Below are 24,259 nucleotides of genomic sequence, written 5' to 3' on the forward strand. Positions count from 1 at the left end.
GTTAACACGGCCGCGAACAGATTTCTCCCTCCATTCCGATAAAATTTTATGAAAACATTTCGAAAAAGACAGAGTTCGAAAAATAGAATGAACTAAGAACGTATCGGGAAAGGTTTATATATTTTACTCGACTGTGAGAAAATGTACGATATCTGATATCTCTACGAATCATGTTCTACTTTTTCTTTTTTTCTATCATACTAGTTTATATTAGACATTAAACATGAGTACAAAATGTGTACAATTAAAATTAAAATGTAATATAATTAATGCTTATATTGGCAAAATTACTAAAAGATTAATTTATTAAATTAAGTTGACCAAAGGATTGTGTAATTCAAAAATTTTGACTTTTAATTTCTAATATCTATAAACACTAATTACAATTGATAATACAAATCCAGTTAGTTCTATGATCAGCACTTAATACCGAAGAATTGTGATCAAAAGTGAGAAAAGACAGAGGATCGTGAAATGTAGCTTGTAATTTTTACTTTCAAAAATCATTAGCAAAATTTTTGTTATAGATAACAAGTGAGGTAGAGTACGTTGAGCGGAGTGCCTACGTTGCCACTCTAGACCCTCACGTTGATTCGTTAGCTTTTTGCCTCCACGAGCTAAGGGAAACCAGAAATTAATTTGGGAGCTCGTCATTACGACTAAATAAAACGTCCGTTAGAAGTACTAACGCGTTTCAGAAATCATGTAACGTGTCTCGAACAAGATTAAGAATCAATCATGTTCAGGAAACACGCAAAGAGATTCGCGAGTTTTATGCTTATTTGCAAGTTTTTTGGAGGGTGACATTTTGCTTTCGTTTCTTTAAACTAAACCACTTTCGCTATTTAAATGACTCAAATTACCGCGAGACTTTCATAAAACGAGTAGAAATAAAAATTCATGTAAAATAAAGATAAATTCAATATTAGTATATAATTTCATTTACAAGTAAGCTTTCCCATCTATCAATCTATGAAATTCATGCCCCCGACACATGGAAATCGAATGTCAATAGGATCGGTACGTCAGGGTTGCTCAGTAATCAACATCCAGTAAAGAAGCGGGATCTCTTTATCAACAGAATCTAGGGGTATGTCTCGACAATAACTCGGAAAGGTGCATTAATTTCAATGCCTATCTCATACCGACGCACATTGACTCCCTTTAAGACTAAGATTAGAAAAAAATCATTCATGTAACCTAACCTTAAATCATGCAGTTTCAAGAACAGACCGTAGGTACGACACATTATAATGTCCAACGTGTATATGACTCTCAGAAGTGTTAGACACTGTATATCTTATTACTGAGTATCTAATCCAATTATGGATTGACAATTAAATAATGAAAGCACTGTTATCAATATTGGGACGAAAATGATTCCAATCAGTCAACGTTTCAAGAGCAGATCGTAGGACATATGATACTGTCCAATGTATATATGACTTTCCAGAAGTGTTAGGCATTGTATATCTTAGTATCGAGTATGTATACGATTATGGATTATCAATTAAATAATGAAAGCAATGTTATCAATGTTGAAACGGAAATGATCCCGATCAGGCCATAAACACGGCTTCTAAAGTCTTTTGAAGTACCGACAAGGATTTGTTGGTGAAAGACCGAGCGGAAACGGTCAAAGGCGTGTCACCGTTATCGCCAGATGACTTTATGTAGTGGTATTATGCCTCGCGAGCTGCGAATCTTTCAAAGAAACTTCTAAGGGACCGCTCGGCCGGCAGCTACACCGACCGTCGGTCGTCGACCGTCACGACCGCTGCGACCGTCGACCGCCGACCCTCGACCATCGACTTAGGAGAATGTTCACTGACGTGTCAAGATTCCTCGTCGCCCCGCCTTTCTCTTCTCAATTCCGATTGACCTTCATTCACCTCCCCTCTCCCTCCCCTCACAATTAAGTATGTGCTTTAGATTATTCCGACCAGACAGATTATTTCGAGCTGGCAAATTTTTTAGTTTTAATTGAAGACAAAACGAAACATCCTTTTTCTAACCTTAAAATGTCCCGTTGTGAATGAGGAATTCTTTGTATCAATCGGGGATTGTGTATGAAATTGTAAATTATTTAAAATTTGGAAGTGATTTCCTGTTTTGGAGTAGAACAATGAAAATGGTTATATCAATGTCTTTTTAATAGTTAAGATTACACAAATACCCACGAAACTAATATTTAGTAGGAATACATTGTGAGAAAGAGAAGACTAGCGGTTGCATATTTAGAAAATAAGCCAGTATTAAATTTTAGAGTAAATTTAATATGAAACATTAAAAAATGTACCTTTTTTTTATTTAGGTGTATATTTTTCATCTTTGTTTCTGAATAGTATAATAAAATCAGTTGAATAACTGGACTTTAGTAAACAAAGTACAAATGGAGTGCGCGTGTTTATAGCGGGTCGCTTGGCGCCATTTTATTACTAACATTATAAAGCTATTTTAAATAATAATACCTTGTTCCCGGAACGATACATCGATATATTTTCTTCAACGGATTCTCTTCGTATTCACTTTCTGTGAAATGTATCTTATACATTTTAATTAATATGCATCCCAAACAACCACTTGTTTGTGTCACTCGAACAGTTCACGTGTTACGCGTAAACATCACCCGTGCCAAAATGAAACTGTCCATAATTGTACGTTGCATCCAATATCTTCATAAAGTGCCCATGGAAAAATCATACTGAAATTTGTCACGCACAATTTCGGATTCGAAAGTTCGTTTTTATCGCGAACGACATCTGACAGGATGACGGGGAAAAGTCAGTTTCACACACCCGCTTGGAGCAATCGGACAGGAACTAGTTTTCAAATGATTACACTGTGCACAGGAAGTCTTAAGAACGGTATCGTCCAGACAAAAACATTCGAATCTCGAAGCATTCGTGTTTTTGATAGTTCGCTTTAATGTGTTTCCGTACTTATCTTCGCTTTGTTTATGCTTGCATATTTTACCGCGTAAGTAAAACGATACATGAAAACAATATGCCATTGCCGTGTAACAAAGAGCTAAGCCAAATCTGCTTTATTTCTATGAAAGTTGATTAAGTTTTATCACACGTAATGTAAATCACAGCACTGAACACTATTCGCAAACATCGATAAGAAATTGAAGACTGAGCCGCGTATGGTCGGTGAAAAATCACAAAGCTTCCGTTGGATGAATCGTTCGTAAGAATCGTGTCTGTGTTTCCAAAACATTTTCATCTGAATGAAACCCATAAAACGTGCCGCGCATGGCCCTCGCAAAATATCGAGTTTATGTTTTGCAGCAGACTCGTAAATCGTGCCTGTGTTAACATCGTTGACATTACTAACTGTTTCGATTTTTCTTCAACGTATACGAGCCATTAAACGAATAAACCTTTATTCGAAGCGAACAACGCTTTTTACACAGACGTACATATTACTCCCATAATCCTCCTCGGATACGATATTTTTATAATCCATACGATAAACTGCTTTCAAATTGTGTTCTTTGCATAACACAGAATTAAGAACTCTATTAAGATTATATAAAGTTTTACAGCTTCGAGAAATGGTAACAAAACAAACGGTTAAGTACGCTAAGTTAGATTATAGATCGATGAAAAGTTCGAGCGATTGTATGGACGTGTACTTTTCGATCGCCGGCTCAAAATTTTATTCCGTGAAATCTTTTCGTTCCTACCGAATCAGCGAAACGAGCACAAAAACAGGGGCTGAAGGAACGGCTCGGTTGAATGTGAATACGACAAAGGATGCCGAGGAAGACCTGTGCCCCATACAACGTACACGGTAAGACTGAAACTACACAGTGACCGTAGAGCCAAGGGAGAGCGAGCATTACATATCTCTCTCCCTTGGCTTTCTTCCTCGCTCTTACATCGTTCTTCTTCGTCTTCTTTTCTTCTTGCTCTGCCACACCTCCCTTACGGCCACAACTGCCTGCCGCCCTCTTTCTCTTTCTCTTATAAAGTCTCTCCCTTCTCCTTGTCCCCCTAGCCGGCCAGGCCATGGTGGACGTAGGACAAAAAAGTGGTAGGGTCCAGGTATAAGGGCAAATTCTGAGTTATATATACCTATCCATACTTTAAAACTCGCACGGAAACGCGAGAATTTTCATAAATTTAAACAAGTGGTTAGCTGTAATGATGAGGCCAAAGCATATCTAAATCGTTAGGTTTCTATCGGTGGAAAAGGCTCGAGCGAAATAAGGTTGTGCTTCGGAGTCGCAGAAGTTGGTGTTATTGTTGAAATACCATTACTAGCACGATATTAGCAATTACGTTAAAATTTGATGGTGAATTCGTAAGTTTGTTATAAAATAAAATGTTTCGAGTATTTGGTCATGTATGAATATGACATTTGTCTCTTAATACTTGTGGTTCTTGTCGTCGATAGAAGTAATTTTGAAAGTTTATACACGTAAGAAGATGGTATTATTCATATTTCCGGCTATGTTGTATTGTTACAATAAATATAATGCAACAAATTGCACCTTTAAACGATCTGTTATATCTTTACTGTAATAATCGTTTCATTAACAAAATTAGCGCCATATTAAAAATACAAATCGGTAATTGAACGCCATCTATCGTTATCGAGTTTTACTACTATTGATTCGATGCCATGATCATATGTGATTAGTCGAACGTTAAGGTAATAAAAATCTTTTATGTATCAAATCAGACTAATTGAATTAAAAATATAAATAAGATATATCAATACATGAATATAAGTAATACTTTATGATTCGTACATATTTGATGGAGAATTGAATAAATTAAATGTTCAGTTAAACAAGTAAAGACCATGTTGGAGAGGCATAAGTAAAATCGTTTATCGTCAACCGTTGTCTAACCCAGACGATCTCTTTAACTTCGTGTTCAATGAAATTCGATTGAAGTCGTTGCCAAACGACTACTTCCCTCCAGGTAAATTACAAGCCGACGCACTGATTTATCTTATCCAGCCGCTTTAACCACAGATTCGTCGTGACGTTCCACGTTCAATACATAACGACAACTATTTTTCTATTTCCTCTTCGCGTAATGGAATCTTCTCCAACATCATTGATAAAACTTTAACATTCCTAATCCCCTTACTTTTTACCTTTTCATTCTCATTTAATAATTCGAATAAAACAGAACGCCGAAGTCATAATCATAATTAAGCTGCGTTCCATCGATAAAAACGTCTTTCACGACTTTCTTATCTTCCCGTGAAATTCGACTTTGTACGGTACTCTAATTTATTTAAATTAGAAACAATCGCAAATTTCAGTTTGCCGACGATCCGAACGGTTTAATGGAAATAAAATCATCGACGATAACCGAAAAAAGGACGAAGAATCGGCAAGGCGAGGGAAGAAGAGGAAAGAAAAAAGCAAAAAGGAAGAAAGAAAAAATAGAAACAGAAGGAAAGCGGCGAGAAACGGTCTACCGAGCCGGCGAAAGAGAGAGACGAGTTACGAAAAGACCATTTGCGAGCAAAAGTGAGGAACTATATAGTAACGCATCGCATCGGTACCACTTGCACAAGGCGAAGCGAGTGAGACGCAGCGATACGGTGTGGCGGAACAAGCGAGAGAGAAGAAATGAACGTACGTTAAAGAGAAAGAGAGAGAGAGAGAAAGATACAGAGAGAAAGAGAGAGAGAGACAAAATGATAGAGAGGACGGCGCGTAGCGGTGGGGGAAGAAGAGGGAGAATTACGATGAGAGGGTATAAGAGAAGGAGAATCTCCGTTTGATCTTGCCGCCGCACGCGATCCCACACACATGTATGCATGTTTCTGGCCTCTCAATATGGATTCGCATGAATGCACCAACACATCGCGCCAGTTAAAATCTCTCTTCTCTCTCACCTTGCCACACAGTCCTGGGTGCTTTCGATCGACAGTGCACAGCCAGGGCACTCTGTTGCTCTTGGATGTGTATAATAAACACCGTGCGAGCCAACTCAGCCGAGTCGCCTATAATTTCTCGCGGAAAATTATATGTTAATGCGCCCTTAATGGCGTCGTTCGTTAACGGGATCGTTGTACAAGCCCGAGGGATAGAACCGTGCCGAGAGCGCAATTCGATTCGCTCGAGCATGCCGCGAGCAGCGCGCGAGTCGTCATTCAACAGCCTCGCGGTCATAGTTTCTTGTATTGCCTTTTCTTGTCGAATATACACGGGTATATACATCTATACATCTATATACATCACACGCGTATGTGTATATGTACAATTCTTAGAAAAATCTGGGCGAATATCTTTAAAATTGATATTACAATTTAGCGCGCGCACGCGCATGCGCCTTCGTTCGGGATGTGTTTATAAGCGCCCTGTCGGACTGTATATCCGACTTTGGATAGAAAGGCGACTTTTCCTTTCCTGTTTAATTATTAAACGGTATTTTTTCACGACCGTTGCGGATGTTAGATGTAAGGTTCTTTGAACAACGATCGTCGTCGTTTTACGAGAATTATTTCTTTTAGAAGCTTTGCTACGCTTTTGCCTGTGGATTGGGTGTTTCGTAGTTTGAACGCTTCGTATCGGATTAACCTAAAAGATCAGTGACGGGTTCCGTTGCGACTAACTGCTAAATAGCACATTAAAAAAACACAAAATTCTTATATATCCCAAAGTAGTAAGGAGAAAAATAGGGAATGTTCACTTTTAGTGATTTCATATATGTATAGGGTTGTTTTATTAGTGAGAACATTTTATCAGAAATAATCAAATTTCATACGCAACAAGCGGGTAAAGAAGAAAATATTTAAATATCAGTATAACGACTGCTTCTTTTATTTCAATAATAATAGAAGCGAATATTTTGTTTCAGTATCTTATACTTTTTAATTTGAAACAAATTAAAGCAGCATAAAACAGTTATTCTTCTTTACTCGTCTTTACTCGTCTTTTTGATACCTAACAGAAGCCTAAACCTAATTTTACTGAATCCACCAGATGTAATCTACTATGCTATTCAGACTTTTCAAATAGAGCATCAAAGCATTCAAAGCTCTTCGATAAATCTATTATCCTTCTTCTAACGATCCAATTGAACTCCAAATTTATTATCAGGCATTCAATAGCTGAACGCGACGTGTTTCGAACATCGAACACATTGCTTCGTACGATACTACGCGTCACGTCCCTTCTGACCATCATGATGTGGCATCTGTACCAGTAATTATTTACGATACACAAAAAGTCAGAAGGTTAATCGAATCCATGTGCGCAAAAAATCATTTTATTTCGCGAAACAGGGTGGTCGAAGGAAAGAGCTCGAACTATTCATTCGACCAATATGAACAGTTATGCAAAGTGTTTGCTCATCGGTATATCGCGGTAAGAGGATAAAACAACGATACGAGCCAGTCAGGGAAGCTTCTTTCTCGAAGTTAGTAACGCTCATGACTGTTTGATCGGCCTCTTCGGACGGGGAAAAGAATTTCCCGTGGGTCCACAGCAGTGGAACAAAGTCCTCAAAGAATGAAGATCGCCCAGCTAAAAACGTGGCAAGAGAAGTGGCGCCTTTGACCCTCATTGTCTGCGCTCTTTGCCCGTCGCATGCACGGACTTAAAGGACTCTGTTTATCTTTTTCGCTTTCTTCTCTTCCCCTCTGTCTCATTCGCGACAATACATACATACTCTCCTTCCCTCTTCGCGCCCTCAGCCAGCCCGTATACGCGTAACTATGCTCCACGGAGCCCCGTCCCTTTCCCTTCCCCCGCGCTATCAATCATTTTACGTGTAATTCAATTTCCTGGAATAAAATCGATACTTGAATATTTGAGCCGTTCGATCGTGCCAGAGAAGAAATGGACGTTACCGCTTCAAAGTAATTTATTGCCCACTTATTTTTCACTTATATTTTATGTAATTTGATACTTGACTATAAGGAGGCAGTTTCTAAAAGGAACCGGAACTTTTCGCTTTATTATTACGATGTCGTAGAGAATTTTAGAAGCTGCAACGTTTGAGTACATTTAATCGTAATAAAATTGGAATAAATGAATATACAACGTTTAATATAATAGTTAGGTGTATTTTTATGGCACGCATGTTACTTATGATACTTGTAGATATCTCATATTTACACATCATACAACGAATTATATATAAACTATTTCTCATTTGACGATACGGACGATGCAGGCTGACACACTTGACTTGCGCATAAAACACCAACTAACATGTTCCATTGATGAAGTGTTGCAAGTAGTCGAATGAAGAAAGTAACGTTTCTTTACGATGATCATTACGATTTCTTTGCAACGATTCGGAACCCTATTTAAAAAAACGTATTCGTCAAACAGGCTGAACCTAACAGCGCAATAAGAATCTCGGACTTTCAGCTTGCCTTGCATCAAAGAAACGCGCTCTAATTGTATGTGACAGAAAAATAAAGAACGGGAGCGATCACGCGTTTTCATTGTTTCCCTTTTTCTTTTCTTCGCTGTCAGCCAGTCTGCGCGTTATCCAATACTGGTGCTACCGATATACTAACGAAAATCTCGGATAACTGAATCAGACGTTCGCTTCTTACATAAAAAGCCCTGTCTCATTCACTCGCCGCGATATATCTCGCCTATGCTTGTGCGCGAGATGTACAATTGCATGTAGATATATTCTGTTTTAGAGTACTTGAGCCGTGATGGCACACCGTATGCACCGATGTATCACCGATGATACATTCAGGCCAGGTATACAGTAACCTCTTGGTCGCACGAGAGATTGACACACAAATTGAAATAAACGAACCGACGACACCGAGAAACTGAATGATAAAACGGCGATGGTGAAAGAATGAGAGCAGAAGTAGCAGAGATGGAAGGGGCCACAAACAGTGAGAACAGTGCTACAGACAATAGAGACAATTATTGCACACACAGACGGAGGAGATGATGGATCAAACGCGGTACCATTTCGGCGCCCCTTTATCTTCTTTCACTTATCTTTCCTTCTCTCCTCTTTCTCTACCATCCCCTCGCTACCACCCCTGCTGAACCGCTTTCCTTTTTTCCCCCCGCCTCCCTCCCCCCTTATCGTAACACGTTTCGCGTTTATTTCGCCTTTTAGACTGTTTAACTTTGATACCAGGCACATGAGGAACGTGATTTCAACACGCTTATCGTACTACCCGTTCTACTCGAAATTAACGAACAGAAAACACGCCATTTATATTAATATTTAATACGTTTAACGCGTTGATTGGTACGGTGGCCATCGGTGAGCCACGTTATTAAATCTTTTAGAACGTTTACAGCGAGATAAGTTTCTACGAGAATGTTCAACAATGTGAAAGATAATAGATTATACTGTTAGAAAAAGACGCGTAAATACAATATAATATTTCGTAAAAATTAAACGTTACTGTGTAGTATATTTCTATTGCGGCTGCAGCGGCAAAGTATATGAAATTCACGTGGCAGTCAATGTGTTAATGAAATACCGCGGATACCGGGAAGACGGTTCTCGGTACGTTTTAATATGTAAAAAGTAAAGTAAATAACGAAGCTGGAAGTTTTCAAAAGACGGCGCGCGTTTAATATAAATGCGTGTACGTTGACTCTTGGATATCATTAGATAAACTTGCATGAATTTTATGAGTGTTAGTAATTGGCAATTAAGTTATATTAGTTATACGATATTAACTTTATTTCTTGGTTCCGGTTCATTTTCATTTGTCAACAATGTTTAATAATATGTATTTCCTTTGGAAGTATTAATTAGCAGTAAACTGAATTCTTAAGAAGCTCGGAACGTAGTATGTAATTACGAATTAAAATTACTCCGTAATATTTAAACGCTCGCTTATACGAGCGTCATTAGTTAATTATACTTTTAGAAATTATTCAGAAATATCGTATAGAAAAACAATGTTAACGAGATAATTAAGACTACTTCAAAATGAAGAACTTCGATGAATTCTTTTATGTTACTCACAAATCAACCAGAAGCGCATATTCCATGAAATGGGAAAACACTATGTTATGGAAGAATATCTCGAAAGAATTAAAATTACCGTGAAAGTATCCAAAGTGGATAATATGATCGTTCATTCGAACATTCAAAGTTAGTTAGTAACGTTAATTAGTATTAACGATTGTATTATCAATTTGCTATTATAGAATATCTAGAAATGTTTCGGAAGAAAAGTAACATTATACGAGAATCTCTTGAAAGAGTTAAAATTGCTGCGAAACGACGATGATTAAAATTTTCCTCTGTATAGATTTTCTTCCATTACCTTACCACAATTCATTCGGAAACGTTCCATAGAAAGTAATATTATTCGACTGCGAATGCGTATGCAAATTCTTTGAGCACAAGAGAAAGGTAGCCAAAGATTTGTTTCATCTATTAAATATTATAACAGGCAACACATACTTTGAACATTTGATATACATTCGCAGATCACATTCCTAAATTTCACACAAATGTGTAAAGATCTACGTTTTTGATATCATAAAAGAAAATTGCTCTAAAAATGATCAACGTTGAACAATCTCTCTTTGTTGAACAAATTTTCCTACTGGACTACTTTAATACGAGCCATCGAGGGAGAGCCGCCACGTGGTAGAAAAGCGATACGATGAAAGAATAGGATTACTCGGATGAATGGTTCCTCGAGATGAAGCAGTAGCAGACACCTCTGCGAGGATTACGATTCGCAAGATTTAAAGAGTTATTTCAGGTCATAGGGTTAAGTGAACTACACTGTATAAAAGGGAGCAACGCATGAGCCACCCTCTGTTGTCGTGGCGCATACACAGTTGTGGGAATCCCCTAGCGTGAACCGAAGATTGGAAAAGAGTGGGCGGAGACCAGTTCGTGATCGTGCCGTTTGATACCACGTGCTCGCCGGTGGTTAAAGCACAGGGGAAACTTTACGTTCTCTCATTTTGATATCAAAGCCGTCCCCTCTTTCCAAGGACCTTTAAATCGATGTTCTTTGACATTACAAAGCTTTTGCCTCCGGTAACATCCTCCTCGTCGCCCTGGCTCCTCCATCTTCTGTTATTCTTAACTCTTATTTTTGTATACTACTCTCCTTTGCGTGCGCTGAAAGTGACTGGTAAAAGCTTTCACTTTATTGCCGATAATTGCAGAAGAGGGAAGGGTCGTTGTTCAAAGAAGCTTGTTAGATGCAATAAACGAAAGGTCAGGGAGACACGATCTTTTTTTCGTTCAGACCCTACCAAGTCTCATGGCCTGTGTAGTACACGATCATTAACATTTATTCCTTCTGTTTCCTGGGAGATTGTAATCGTATTAAACGACAGCCGATACGATTGTTCTTCCTGTTCGGCGACAGCTCTTCCTGCTGGAGTGACTCATATATCAACCTATCTAACGTGTGCGCTGTGACTCACTGATATAATGTCAGAGGTAGAAAACTTTATAACCCACTTGTTATATTGCAGGTATTAGTTGGGGACTTCCTACTCGCAAGCAGATTGATAGACCTTCGTGCAAAATAATTTTGTTGAAACCTTGAACTCTGGTTGATTCTATTTACAAAAATACTCTACCGTAGGGTAAGGTACTCGATAGTTTTCAAGGTACTCGTGATTAGAGCTGGTGTTAACTCCTTAAACGCCGAGAGTACAGTGAAATTATACACGATACGTAAAAGTTGAAAAATAAAAATAAAAATGTGTCATGTGAAAATATATTGCAAGTGAAATGTTATTTAAATGTTTAAGTTTGTTATTAATCGGAATAAAAAGGAAGGAGTTAAGAGAATTTTCGAGTAATTGTTAGCGAGACTAACACAAAATGTTAACGAAGGCGATTGATAGATGTAAAGAATGGAAGAGGAAAGACGAGTATAGCGATGGTGTTAGTGAACGTAAAGTAGCACTGTGTAAAAGACTATACCTGGCACGATTATAAGCGCATACAAAGGTATCGGAGTCGTAGCAGACGTCACATTAGAATTTAAAGATCCATATGCACCATGAATTACAAGTAGTTGAATGCAATTCGCTATTCTAATAGAAAGATACCGTTGGAAATGAGATACGACGTAACAGTGAAACGTTATTCTTGTACTACTGATACTTTAACATGTACTACTGGTACTTTAATAGAGCAAACACACAATTGCAAACGAATGAAATAAAAATTTACTAAGTTCTAGACTGAACTACTTTCACACAACTCTTTGTATTTCTAAGGCGTTAATAAACGCAAGGAAACACCGCCACATAGAACAGTTTTATTCTTAAAAACTAAAGGAGAAAATTGTTTCACCAACAGGCTTCAAATAAAAGTTAAGACTGTAAAAGAGTGGACTGAGTTTCGTTTGCGAACAGTGAAAAACTGTTCTAAAATATATTATTCTTAGAAGTCATCGAAACAATCGCGTAAATTTCGTACTGTTAACAAAATTCATTAAATTCCAAGAGTTCTCGTTACTTTCAAAATATCAATGAGAACAAAGGAGCAACCGCGACAAAGAACAGTTCCATTCTCAAAAACTAAAAGCATAAATTGTTGTCAGGTACCTACATCTTCCCAACGAAAACATCTCTTTGTAAAAGTGAAACGATATAGACAAGAACTGTAGTTTCTTGGTAAACGTTCAAATATTTATTTCTATAAACCATTACCTTAAAAGTACCTTAGCTCTAATTACCCTACTACCATCATCTCAAGCTTGCTAAGAAAACGAGATAGATTAACACGTTGAATGTCATGGGGGTCACCGGTGACCGGCATGCCAAGATTAGTAGAAATACATAATTTAAACAATTGTCAATAGTTATAAATTTGTTATTATTACCATCGTTACTACAATGGCATGACGAAATTAATGCAAATAAAACATACAAAAATAGTTTTATTTATACATGAAATATAGATCTATTTTGTGTGCCCCCCCACCAGCGGCTGTCAAAAACCCGCTTTTACCTTAGTAAACAATTATTCTAAGGAACATTTCGACTTGTTTGATGTTTGATGGTAATTAAGGGCCTTGCAAGTAAAGTAACAAGTGCCAAATCTTGTAACGGTCCTTTAGAATTATTGCAGGTCCGAACAAGTATGATAGAGGGATGGATTATGATTTATGGTAGATCTTGGGACGTGACAACATAGAATAATTATTTAACGAAATTGCACTACAGCGGCGTGGGGGTCACCGGTGACCTTAGTGAGATAAATTCATCAATGATGATTATACACGGTAACATATCTCTTGTAGGGTAATATTTCAACATTATATGTATCGCATAATAAAAAATTCATCGTGATACCATGGCTAAACCTTGTAAAACTGGCGTGGCATTCGACGTGTTAACCGAGGTTTAAATTAAACGATTTAAACTTGCCAAAAATCATCTAAACTCCAAGTTTAAAAAATTCCCAAGATATCGATTAGAAACAAGAGAATTGCCAGGTGTCTATGTCTATCCAATGAAGCTTCAAAAAGGAAAATGGAAAAAAGAAAAAAGAAAAGAAAATATCAGGATCGTAGAAGTAAACCGTGGTTCCCTTGTGAGTAACAATGGGAACACAGGAGAAAGACCGAGTGAAAGAGGCAAGGGAAAGATGACAATATTAAGAAAGCTTACAGAAACGTTCGTCGTAAAGGTTTATTGGCGTGAAGGAGTTGTGGAGCGTGTCTACATCAAAGGCGACCGCTTCTGAACTCTCTATTCCCTTTCTACTTGAAACCTCGCCGTCATCTCGTCACCACCTCCACTTCTATCAACTACCACTGACGTCCATTCGCTCTGCCAAGGTTGTGCACGCAACCAGACACCCACCCCCAAATGTGTACCCTAGGCACATTCACCACGTGCGAGTTCCTGCACCGGTGGTTATTAACATCCATTACCATCTCAAACGAGACGCATTGCGACGCACGATCGAACTTCCACATCGATTTCAAACTGGTATCTAAGAAACGGATGTATTATTCTTCCATTTCTTCAAGCTACGTTTTAATTGTTCGTTTCCTCGTTCTTGTGTGTGAGTCCTTGAGCTTGGAGAAGTCTTTCAGAAGGCTAGAGGCTATTTTGAAATAACAGAAGAATATGTAAGTAATCGGTGGAGGATGAAGATTAATTCTTCCGTAGTATAATTACAATTATACGTTTTGGACGTCGGCATACGCGTCGAAATTATAAACGTACATTTCCTCTGAGATGAAGATAAGGTAAGAAAAGATTCTGCTATGGAGATATCACACGTATATCGTAGGAAATGTAAGTCTATGGCGATCCGCTATGATGATATTCAAACAATTTATTTATCCTAATTATAGTCTAGGTTATTATTATGTTTTATCGTATTGTATTACACCATTGGTAACATTCATTGATAAGAACTATCAAGATTTATATAAGCGTGTAAAGTCTAAACAGTACTCATTCAGATCAACGTTATCATGATCAATATATAGCAATCGTCAAGTACAATAAAGAAATGTAAAAAATGCTCGTGTTCTTAAACTTTCACGAGCAGTGTATACAATATAATTACAAGGTTCATATAAATTGAAGGATTTTATTGAGATACTTAACACGTTGAATGCCATGGGGGTCACCTAACTATTAAATATTAAAATATTAAAATGCTATATAGCAACGCGAAGAAACAATATGAGATAATTGATAATCGCAAAAAATAAGTGAATCGAGCGAAATTGCACTACAGTGCCATGGGGGTCACCGGTGACCTCAGTGAGATAAATTCATTAACGATGATTATACACGGTAACATATCTCTTGTAGGTAATATTTCAACATTGTATGTAACGCATAATAAAGAATTTATGGTGGCGCCACGGCCAAAGCTTGTAAAACTGGTGTGGCATTCAACGCGTTAAAGTTACGTCTTGTTTGAGAGTGAAATTATAACAATGTTTATAAACGTCTGTTATAATGTCGAGTCTGGAAAATTAACGATAGCAGATCTGATAATTACAAGACTTGCGAATTATTTCTATCATTGTACTTGCGAAGGAATATTCGTTTTAGAGTATTTCTCATGATTGAGCTTATTGGAGTACCATAGACTCCGATATATTATAATTGAATTATTCGCATTTGTTTGGTAAGTCTAACGGATAATTGTGCTTAATCTGTACGAACTACTCGGATTACCCTTTAATTATCGGGTAGCCTAATGTTTTGTAAACTTATTCAATTTGGAACGAAGTAATTAAATCAGATGATCAAGAGTTAAGCACCTACGCTCGATCGTTACGTAGCCATTAACCTCAAAGCTGAACGAATTTTCTGTGGAATAATATTTTAATCTGGTTGCATTTCCGTATCAAACAACAAATAAACACGATTAAGATAATTACTGCACTCTTGGCAAAAAATGTATAGATCGGTTGAAAAGTATTATACATTCTCACTTCAGCCATTATACGATATAATACATTAATTAAGAGCGAGTTAAATCACGTATTTCTCATCAAACCTCCGCCACATATTTCATTAACACTAGCCGATGAAACTTGCCACTGTTTTCGGCAACAGTGATTCTCAACATGTTTCCCATAATCATAATTTGTTCCTACATACTGATAATCATTTATTTTATTACCAAATTTGTCAATGTTCTTAACGATAGAGTTTTAGATAAAAAATAACATCAAATTGATGACCGATATTGTCAACATATTGTATATCATTTTTATCATAGTACTTGTAAAGAAATATCTGTTTTGGAGTATTTCTCTTGATTAGAGTTATTGTGGTATTATTATGTTCCAAAAATTAAAATTGATGACAGTAACTTAAGCTAAACTTAACCATTGCTGTATTATCGTATCATATAGTATATTATTTAACTTAAATCCCTATTATTAACCTTAATTATTAGAGCATATAGTAACCTTCCATAACTCTAATCACCAGGAACAGTCCAAACCGAATATTCCTGAATTACTAAAATATCCTACGATAATTCGCCAAATCTCCAAGTATCTAAATAAATAACGAGGTAGCCTAAATAACTTCGAAATCAGTTGCAACTAATAATTGCAATCTCGAAAAAAACCGAAAGAAACAAAAATTAAAATCAATCTTCCCTTCTCCATCGGATCAAGTATCTTCCCAAACAATTTCCCAACGATACAGTAACAGAACCAGGAAGTAATGGTGTCTTAATTATTCGCCGCATTTATCGTGAACTGTCGTCAATTACGGAAAGAAGTCCAGGATAATGGGCGGGGGGAGGAATCGAAGGAGTGGGAGGTGGATCTGTAGAGGGGGGGGGGAAGGACTCACGTCGACTTCAGCGGATTTTATCGGTTTTTACTGAATTATTTATAAAATCTCTGATTGATATTCACGATTATCAGGAGGAGCCCGTGCTCTCGCACACCCGTAAGCATATGTATTGTTTTGATAAAGAAAGCAGAGGTGGAAGGGATGGGGGGGAGAGATCGCGCGTGTAGCAGAATCATGTACCGCGAGAGAGAGCCCGCGGGAGACGAGAGGACTCGCGCGCGGCGAGGTTTCACAGGATGAAAAAGGAGCAGAGTAAATGAGAGAAAGAAATATAAAACGAGAGGAAGAAAGAGGGAGAACGAAACGGACGTGGAACCGGAACGATCGCGGAGGCTCGAGGGAAAAAAGGTAGGGCACGGAGCGAGGAACGAAACTGCGACTGGCAGAAAAGCTGGTGGAACGACTCGAGAAGAAAACGCACGGCTGCGTTCGGTGGTGGGTACCGTCAAGAAAGAGAGCTCGATTCGTGAATACACGCGCCCCGAGACGCGCAAAGCTCTCGTGGCTAGAAGCAGAGTGAAAGAGAGCGGGAAAGGGAGGGAATAGGAAAGAGGAAAGGAGAAAGCTATAGAAGGAAAAGAGAGGGATACAGTTGATCCCTGTGAAAGAAAAAGGCGGAGGAAGGAAAAAGAGACAGAAACAGGGGGGCACAGCAGAGACGAGAGGACGGTAAGGAGAGGTAAACGAAAGAAGGAGAACAGGAAGGAAATAAAAATCCAGGAGCGGAAAAGGGATCGACAAAGCGATCGGAGGGAATAAAACCAAGGGATCCGGGGACGTAAACACCGCGGTGTATTTTGGAGCGGGTGATTCTCGGGTGTTACGCACGAGGAAATCTCCGTCCGTGTTATTTCTTACTTCGCTCTTCTTTTTTTTCTCTTTCTCTCTCGTTTCTCGACGTTCTGTGACTGTCGACGTTTGCGACGGCGACAGCCAAACATCGCGAGTTTTGATCTTCTCGGGGTATATACAAAACACGGCCGAGTTGATACACGCGCCTATCGGTCCTGCCACAGGAACGGGTCACACTCATAGTATACAGGAAAAAAGGCTGGAGAAGAAAGAGTAGAAGTTTAACGTGGTAAAGATTGGAAGGAAGAAAAGGAGCAGGAAAGAAGGCGAAATAATTAGGGGAAAGAGAGGAAGAAAGGCTGGGAAGAGAAGAGCAGAGAAAGCGAGCGGTGTAACGAATAAGAGAGACAAAGACAGGGAGAGGGATTTTAAGAAAGGAATCGCGGTGCTCTCGGAAAAGAAAAGACGGGGCCAGTGGACTTACTCGGTATATCCGACGGTGCTTGTATTTGCTAGTGCCGTGATGACGATGCGTCTCTCCGGCGAGACCTCTGTTTCATCCTCGAAAATGTCAACTATCGACGAAAAAATGGTACGGGCTGAAACGCAGACACATCGTACCTCTCTTTCTTCGTCCTTACTTTCTCGCTCTCTCCTAGCGACGACGATGATTCGGCGTGAACTCTCGACACTTCGACACGACGCACACACGCACCACACTCACGGCGAAATATATACACACCGCGCCGAACGACCGTAACAATAATGGCGTGTTGACACGGTGGAGGCATGCAAAGTGTTTCCCGATCGTATCGAGTAAACGGGGATCACAATGAATTCACGATGAATCAAACACTACACAGCTAGGCATTTCGCGGCTCGTCTCTCAGGCACATCTCGGTCGCCATCGAGATCTAACACGAGTGCGCGGGACGCGCACTCTTGCGGCCTCTGACTAAACTTGCCCCTTCAAAGACCGGCCAATCAACGGGCCGCATGGCCTATGCCCTTGCCGCGAGCAGTCCTGTATCTAGTTGACGCGCCGTCATTCATTCATCTCCAAGAATTTTCTTTTCACCTAATTCTGCGAGAACATGTTACTTTCGATAGAGTTTTAGATCGGTATAAATCATTCGTTTTGTTATCGACGTGTTTTAAGGGTTGAACAAATCGATCGTCAATTTATTTCACTGTTTCACGGTATTGCTAATTAATGTTACTACCGAGAAACACGCACACAAATGCACGTCTGCACGTAGTCAATGTATCACCGACAGTCACGTATCTAATTGATTTAGCGCCTCCTTGCTCCGAAAATTTCGTAGTAATTTTGGAGTATATATTTTTAATGGTCGATTGATTAAAAAAGATACAATTTAATATTGCCTTGAACATACTTGTTTTGTTATTAAGTATTTAAACATTGTAATCAACTAGTAATTTTGGATAATTTCTTTTACTAATTATGCGTGTAAACAAAAGTCATTTTCTGATAATTAGATATCATTATTATTTAATACACGTACATATTATGCTAATATTTTTGTTGAGCATTAAATGTCTGTATAATATTCTTTTTTATATACTGAACATTTTTGTGGATACGTTAAGTGATATAAATTTAATTCTTTAAGTAGGCAACTATATATATATAAACTCAAAAGTAAATTTCTAACATTCATATTAGATTATACTTGTTTAACGAAATGTTATACATATTTAATATAATAAAAACTATTATTTACAAAAAATATACATTTTCTGTCATGTTTGAAATCTGATATATTTCTTCTTTCGTATATTAATTATTTTATATAAAACATTTGCTACTTCAATAATTAAACATAAATTACAGTAAATTGCACTAATGAATATTATAAATTGTAACATTAAATCTTTCCTATTACACAATACTTATTTTTAAAAGATATATATATATACTTCATGGTTGATTTCAACTGTATCAGCAAACAAAATATAATACATACTTAAATTTTTTAAAATTTAAATCGCCTAAAGTATTATAACATCAGTGATGCCTGTTATACAATTACATTTCACAAGTTATCGATAAAAGAATATTTTTTATTCTAGTACTTTAATCTTTTATTGATAAAACGATGTTACATATTTCGATTTTTCAGCTGGGCTCGGTTGCTCGATATCATAAGATCTATATTGCTTCCTAACGAGCTTCTCAGTTGTTCCACGTTAAGAAGAGTGGAGCTAGTGTCGTACAGTTCATAACTATGTTGGCGAGCAACACGAGAGGGAAAGGTTTTTAGCGCGCCATGCGATTAACAAACGTTGCAGCATTTTTACATCCGAAGAAAACGAGAGGAGCTCGACGAGGATGAAGTTTAATTCAACTTCTCGTTATCCGATTCGGTAGCTATGAAATCTCATCGATACGCTTTGTGTTATACTACCGTTTCTCCCTTCTACTTGTTCCGCGTTATCGATTGTTACGAACGCGCCGACTGATAATGCGTTAAATGTGTGCACTTCCTTTAAAACGAAATCACATATCCTCGCATCTATTTACCGGAAAGAATCGAATATCACGATAGAATTATGGATACCGTATAAAATTAACGTGCGCTTGGATACTCTGCGGCATGGAGGTATGTTGTAACAAATATGCAATCACTTTTTAATAATTTATGTTGTTTAGATAGGTTGCCTGCTTGATATTCAACGTAGGTGAATTTCTAGTTTCCATTTTTATCTTATGAAAGAATGAAATTCATGTTAATATGAGGGTTTTCTCTTGCATGCAATTTCTTTTTAATTACACCAAATATATTTGACTGTATGATATAAAAAATATATTGTAAAAATTTTCATTACGTGTAATGATAATAATAGAAGTAATTACAATTATTGGCAGACAGAATTTGTTGCATATCACTACCATAATGAATATGAACGAAAACGAAATACTTTTTGTAATGTATTAAATTGTAAATTTACTGGAAGATTTTGATGTGTATAATTTAATTTTGGATCAAGAGAATACATCTATATGTATATACATACACCTATTATAAATAAAATATTATTTGTAATAGTATCTTTTTATTTATATGATTTATAAAATATCTTAATACTTTACAGTGGTGTTTTAAAATACTTTACAGTGTTTTATAAAACATTTTAATACTTTACAGTAGGTTGATTGAGCACCTTGCACATATGCAACCCTCTCATGCGAGATGCAGACGGTGCATCAAGCATGATTGAGTAAACTGAGACACGTTAACGTTTTAAAGACCATACATTAAGGGATTCCTATTTTTAATATCTATTTAAATTGTTATACTATAGTCTCTATATATTATTTTTATAAATATTTTATATAAGTTTTAATAACAAGAAAACAATTGATGTCTGTGTGTATGAATGCATGAATTATAATTATATATTAAAGAATTATATCAGCTTTACGTGTACCTTTGACAAGTTAATATTTCTTATAGATGTAATAGATACAGAAAATTTAAATGTTTATTTGAATTTATCTGTTAAGAAAGAATTGATATTAGAATTAAATTAAATACATGTTATTTTTAAATACGTCTATGATAAATTTCACATTAATATCTTTTATAGGTATGATAGACAGGAAAATATCTATCCTAACATATCAGCATGGAGGTAGAAGACTGAAAGCTTGATAATAGAATGGAATCCAGGATGCCAGTGAAATACGACGATTCTTAAGTTCAGGATGGAACTTAGAAAAGGGCCTTGGTCGAAAAAAATCCTGGTTCCAACTTGTTTTCTGGTAATTCTCATCTGGATCTTTTTAATCGACAATTCCTTACTACTCGACAACCTGCCTGGTAAAGCTACCTTCCAAAAACCGAGAAATTTCGTTCCACTCGCACACGACCCGAATTTGGATCGTCTAACGATCAAGAAATCTTCTCTGATAAGCGATGTCGAATCGAAACACACGAAAGTATCGAAGCTTCAAATGGTGTCGCTTTGGACAGGCAACAACAGCGTTAAAGGGAACGCAGGATCCTTGCGAAAGTATCAGATCTTGAGACAGCAAGGTTTAATGCCGAGTAAGCAATTACCCACAGCTTTGATAATTGGAGTTAAAAAAGGCGGGACTAGAGCTCTGTTAGAATTTTTGAGATTGCATCCTGCTATTCGCGCAGCTGGATCCGAAGTTCACTTTTTTGATCATCATTACATCAAGGGGTTTCATTGGTATAGGTAGGTTTATTACACTGCTTGCAGCCATCTTAGTATACACAGTGGCGTTCTAAAATTTTCGACCAAATAAATTTTTAACTTGATATTCGAAAGATGATGTCTAAAAGAATTTCAAATTATATTGGGTGTACCAGCATGATAAATAAAAGGAAATAATGGTAATATCACTTAAAATTCTTTATAAAGCGAAAAAGAAAAATCTGTCTGGCTGGACACTTTCGCACGTCACTGTATTTAAGTATTTTTATTTCGCCAATATTCCTATGCACGTTCCTAAGAAGTTACTTTTATTTTGCAAAAATTACTAATAACGTGACTTAATAAAATATTTTTCTTACGGTATATTCTAGGCATAGGATGCCTCCGACATTGTCCACTCAAATCACGATGGAGAAAACCCCGTCGTATTTCGTGACGAGCGAAGTACCGAGAAGAGTTCAACGCATGAATCTTGCGATGAAATTGATTCTCGTAGTAAGGGATCCGGTTACTCGAGCGATATCCGATTATACCCAAGTGAAGAGTAAACGAGCCAACATGCCAAAGTTCGAGGATCTAGCGTTTCTTAATGGATCGAAAATCGTGGACACAACGTGGGTCCCATTGAAGATCGGAGTGTACGCGCGACACTTAGAGAGATGGCTTCAGTACTTTCCATTGTCACAATTTCTATTCGTCTCTGGAGAAAGATTGATCGTGGATCCAGTCGCTGAGATTACCAGGGTTCAGGACTTTTTAGGCCTAAAAAGAGTTATCTGCGAGAAACATTTTTATTTCAATGCCACGAAGGGGTTCCCCTGTCTGCTCAAATCTGAGGAACGTCCTACACCCCATTGCCTTGGTGAGTTGATTAAAAATAATTCCTGTTAATCCATCAAAATATTATTGCCTCCTAAAAAATACTACAGACTTATGTATAACGTATAATTTGTCAAATATGTTGGCAAAATTATCGCAGGTCTTCTAGAACATGTACACGTAAATTATGAAATACAATAATAAATGTGGGGTTGGTTTCTTATAGTTGTATGTACAAACAAATTTTCTTATGATACTGAACTTTTTGTACTCTACGATCTGTATAATTTGAGATTCTATAATATGAAACATATTTCCTGCATTAAGGAGGAATCTAATTATATGTATTTCATAAAAGTATATTCCTAATTCTGTTTGTAACGATGATATATAATTTCAAGGTAAGAACAAGGGTCGTAGTCATCCTTACATAGATCCTGTAGCCATACAACGATTGAGAGATTTTTATCGTCCATTCAATCAACGTTTCTACCAATTGACCGGAATGGATTTCGGCTGGTTGTGAGAATAAATGCGATAAGCGAATACATATCGAAGCTAGTCAAGTAAAAGAACATAGTCAATTTTTACTGAGATACGACACGCGCGCATGCGGACACCATTAGTTTGCACTAGTTAGTAAATAATTAGTAAAAGAACCAGATAATACTCTTCGGTTAGTTTACATTCGTTTTTACTCTAAACCAGAATATTTTTTTATGTACTGCATAAACGTGGAAAAAGAAGAAGGGCATATCCATCGTTTCAATGTGTTGACAATACACAGAAAGAGAATTCCTGTTCTTGTTCGTGATATTAACTTTTAGACACGCGTATAGATTTATAGTGGCAGCAGAATGTTATCAATCATATGTATCATTTTTCGCGTACATATATTCCACTATATTTTTTACAGGACATTTCAAAAGAAAGGAAAGAATAGTATATTTGAACTTAAAACGATAAACGGCCATACGCGTTATTCTTTTATTTATTAGATCTATTATTTATTACAATAGAATCTCTAGAAATGTTTATTACATATTAAAATGTTGATTTGTTAATTCCATCTTCCATTAAAGTAGTTGTGCAGAATAGAAAATGTTCGAATCTGTATTAAAATACATAGTTACTGTTATTGATTGTATAGAGTTCTGTTTAGAATTAAGAATTGTTTGCACATTTTGTTGAATTTTTGATCTTCCAATGTATCAAGCACGGAATCTACATAATCTACGTAATTCTAATGATATTTACCTGGTATATGTATCTTTATGTTTAAGCAAGAAAGCGATGAATATTTTCTGAATAATTTAGTTGAATTGCGTCAAAATGTCTTTAAATTATAAGAAACACTGTAACAGTGTAGAAGTTCTCGTAGATGCGGAAACGGAAACTGAGTACAATTTAAAAAGTAATAAAAAATTACGTCTCGCGTTTAATATACGAGTACAGTTTTAACGAACGTATTTCGGTTAGAGGAAAAAGAAGCATAGAAATATTAATAACGTCAATTAGACATTTGTAATGACGAGGGTTATTAAAAAAAGTTTGTGTAATCATATCAAAATATATAATTAATTTCGATAGGTGCAAGTGGCAAGAGCTTGCACAAACTGCAATAAAAAATAATGTATTTATATTTTGCAAATGTGCACACATATACGCGCACAAATCACACACACACACATACACAAACACATACACACACACAGATATCATATATTATAAAACAGTTTTTACAAATTCAATTATAAAGTTATGTGAACTTTAATTAAATAGTTAGAGAGGGAAGAGTAGTCGCATAAATTAACAGAGTTCGTTTAGAAATTGTCTTCTATATTGATAAAAATATTCCTGAATAGTTATTAATTACAAAAATTTGTTAGTATAAATTTACAGTATATCATTAAATGAAAACTTTAACTCGTAGATCAGAGTTACAAAAATAATTCGCAACGATTGTATTGTTAAGTAGTTTATTATATATTAAGTTTACTTGCTCAAGTGGCCTAATTAATCTAAAAAAAAAACAAAGTTGTAAATAAACAGTGATTTACCAACTAAAAAAACAATGTGTAATCTATATGTATACTTACATTTTATCCAATCTTTTTCCCTCTTCGAAACGCTACAGCAATCGTTGAGGAAAAATGAAAAATTCCTCCTCGATAATTCTGTATAAGT

The 24,259-nt window shown here is 36.7% G+C and overlaps 2 protein-coding genes across 4 annotated transcripts in view; one reads left to right on the forward strand and one right to left on the reverse strand.

Annotated features, from left to right (window-relative positions):
• The window catches only part of LOC122572680 (axin), a 28,725-nt gene extending 10,493 nt beyond the window's left edge, over positions 1 to 18,232 (reverse strand). Inside the window, exon 1 of one of the 2 annotated variants that reach the window (XM_043737967.1) lies at positions 17,532 to 18,232. The gene's annotated coding sequence lies outside the window, so the exon portion shown is untranslated. The remainder of the gene's footprint in view (positions 1 to 17,531) is intronic. The other variant, XM_043737969.1, reaches the window with a different exon arrangement.
• A 963-nt stretch (positions 18,233 to 19,195) lies between these two features.
• On the forward strand, positions 19,196 to 24,144 carry LOC122572684 (heparan sulfate glucosamine 3-O-sulfotransferase 6). 2 transcript variants are annotated; one of them, XM_043737975.1, is made up of 4 exons: positions 19,196 to 19,435; positions 20,660 to 21,274; positions 21,625 to 22,115; positions 22,474 to 24,144. In XM_043737975.1, exons 2-4 carry the CDS (start codon positions 20,778 to 20,780, stop codon positions 22,596 to 22,598), a joined length of 1,113 nt encoding a protein of 370 aa, XP_043593910.1. In that variant the 5' UTR covers positions 19,196 to 19,435; positions 20,660 to 20,777; the 3' UTR covers positions 22,599 to 24,144. The 2 variants fall into 2 exon arrangements, with proteins under 2 accessions (XP_043593910.1, XP_043593909.1); XM_043737974.1 differs by having other exon boundaries at positions 19,197 to 19,671.
• The last annotated feature ends 115 nt before the right edge of the window (positions 24,145 to 24,259 follow it).

Source organism: Bombus pyrosoma, linkage group LG11 (assembly GCF_014825855.1).
Source record: "Bombus pyrosoma isolate SC7728 linkage group LG11, ASM1482585v1, whole genome shotgun sequence".
Taxonomy (NCBI): Eukaryota; Metazoa; Arthropoda; class Insecta; order Hymenoptera; family Apidae; genus Bombus; species Bombus pyrosoma.

What these genes read in the sequence shown, in the direction of transcription:
- LOC122572684 (XM_043737975.1), top strand. Translation starts at nt 20,778, where the DNA reads ATGGAACTTAGAAAAGGGCCTTGGTCGAAAAAAATCCTGGTTCCAACT. An exon ending in AAGGGGTTTCATTGGTATAG is followed by an intron (nt 21,275 to 21,624) that starts GTAGGTTTATTA and finishes GGTATATTCTAG; the next exon opens with GCATAGGATGCCTCCGACAT. An exon ending in TCCTACACCCCATTGCCTTG is followed by an intron (nt 22,116 to 22,473) that starts GTGAGTTGATTA and finishes TATAATTTCAAG; the next exon opens with GTAAGAACAAGGGTCGTAGT.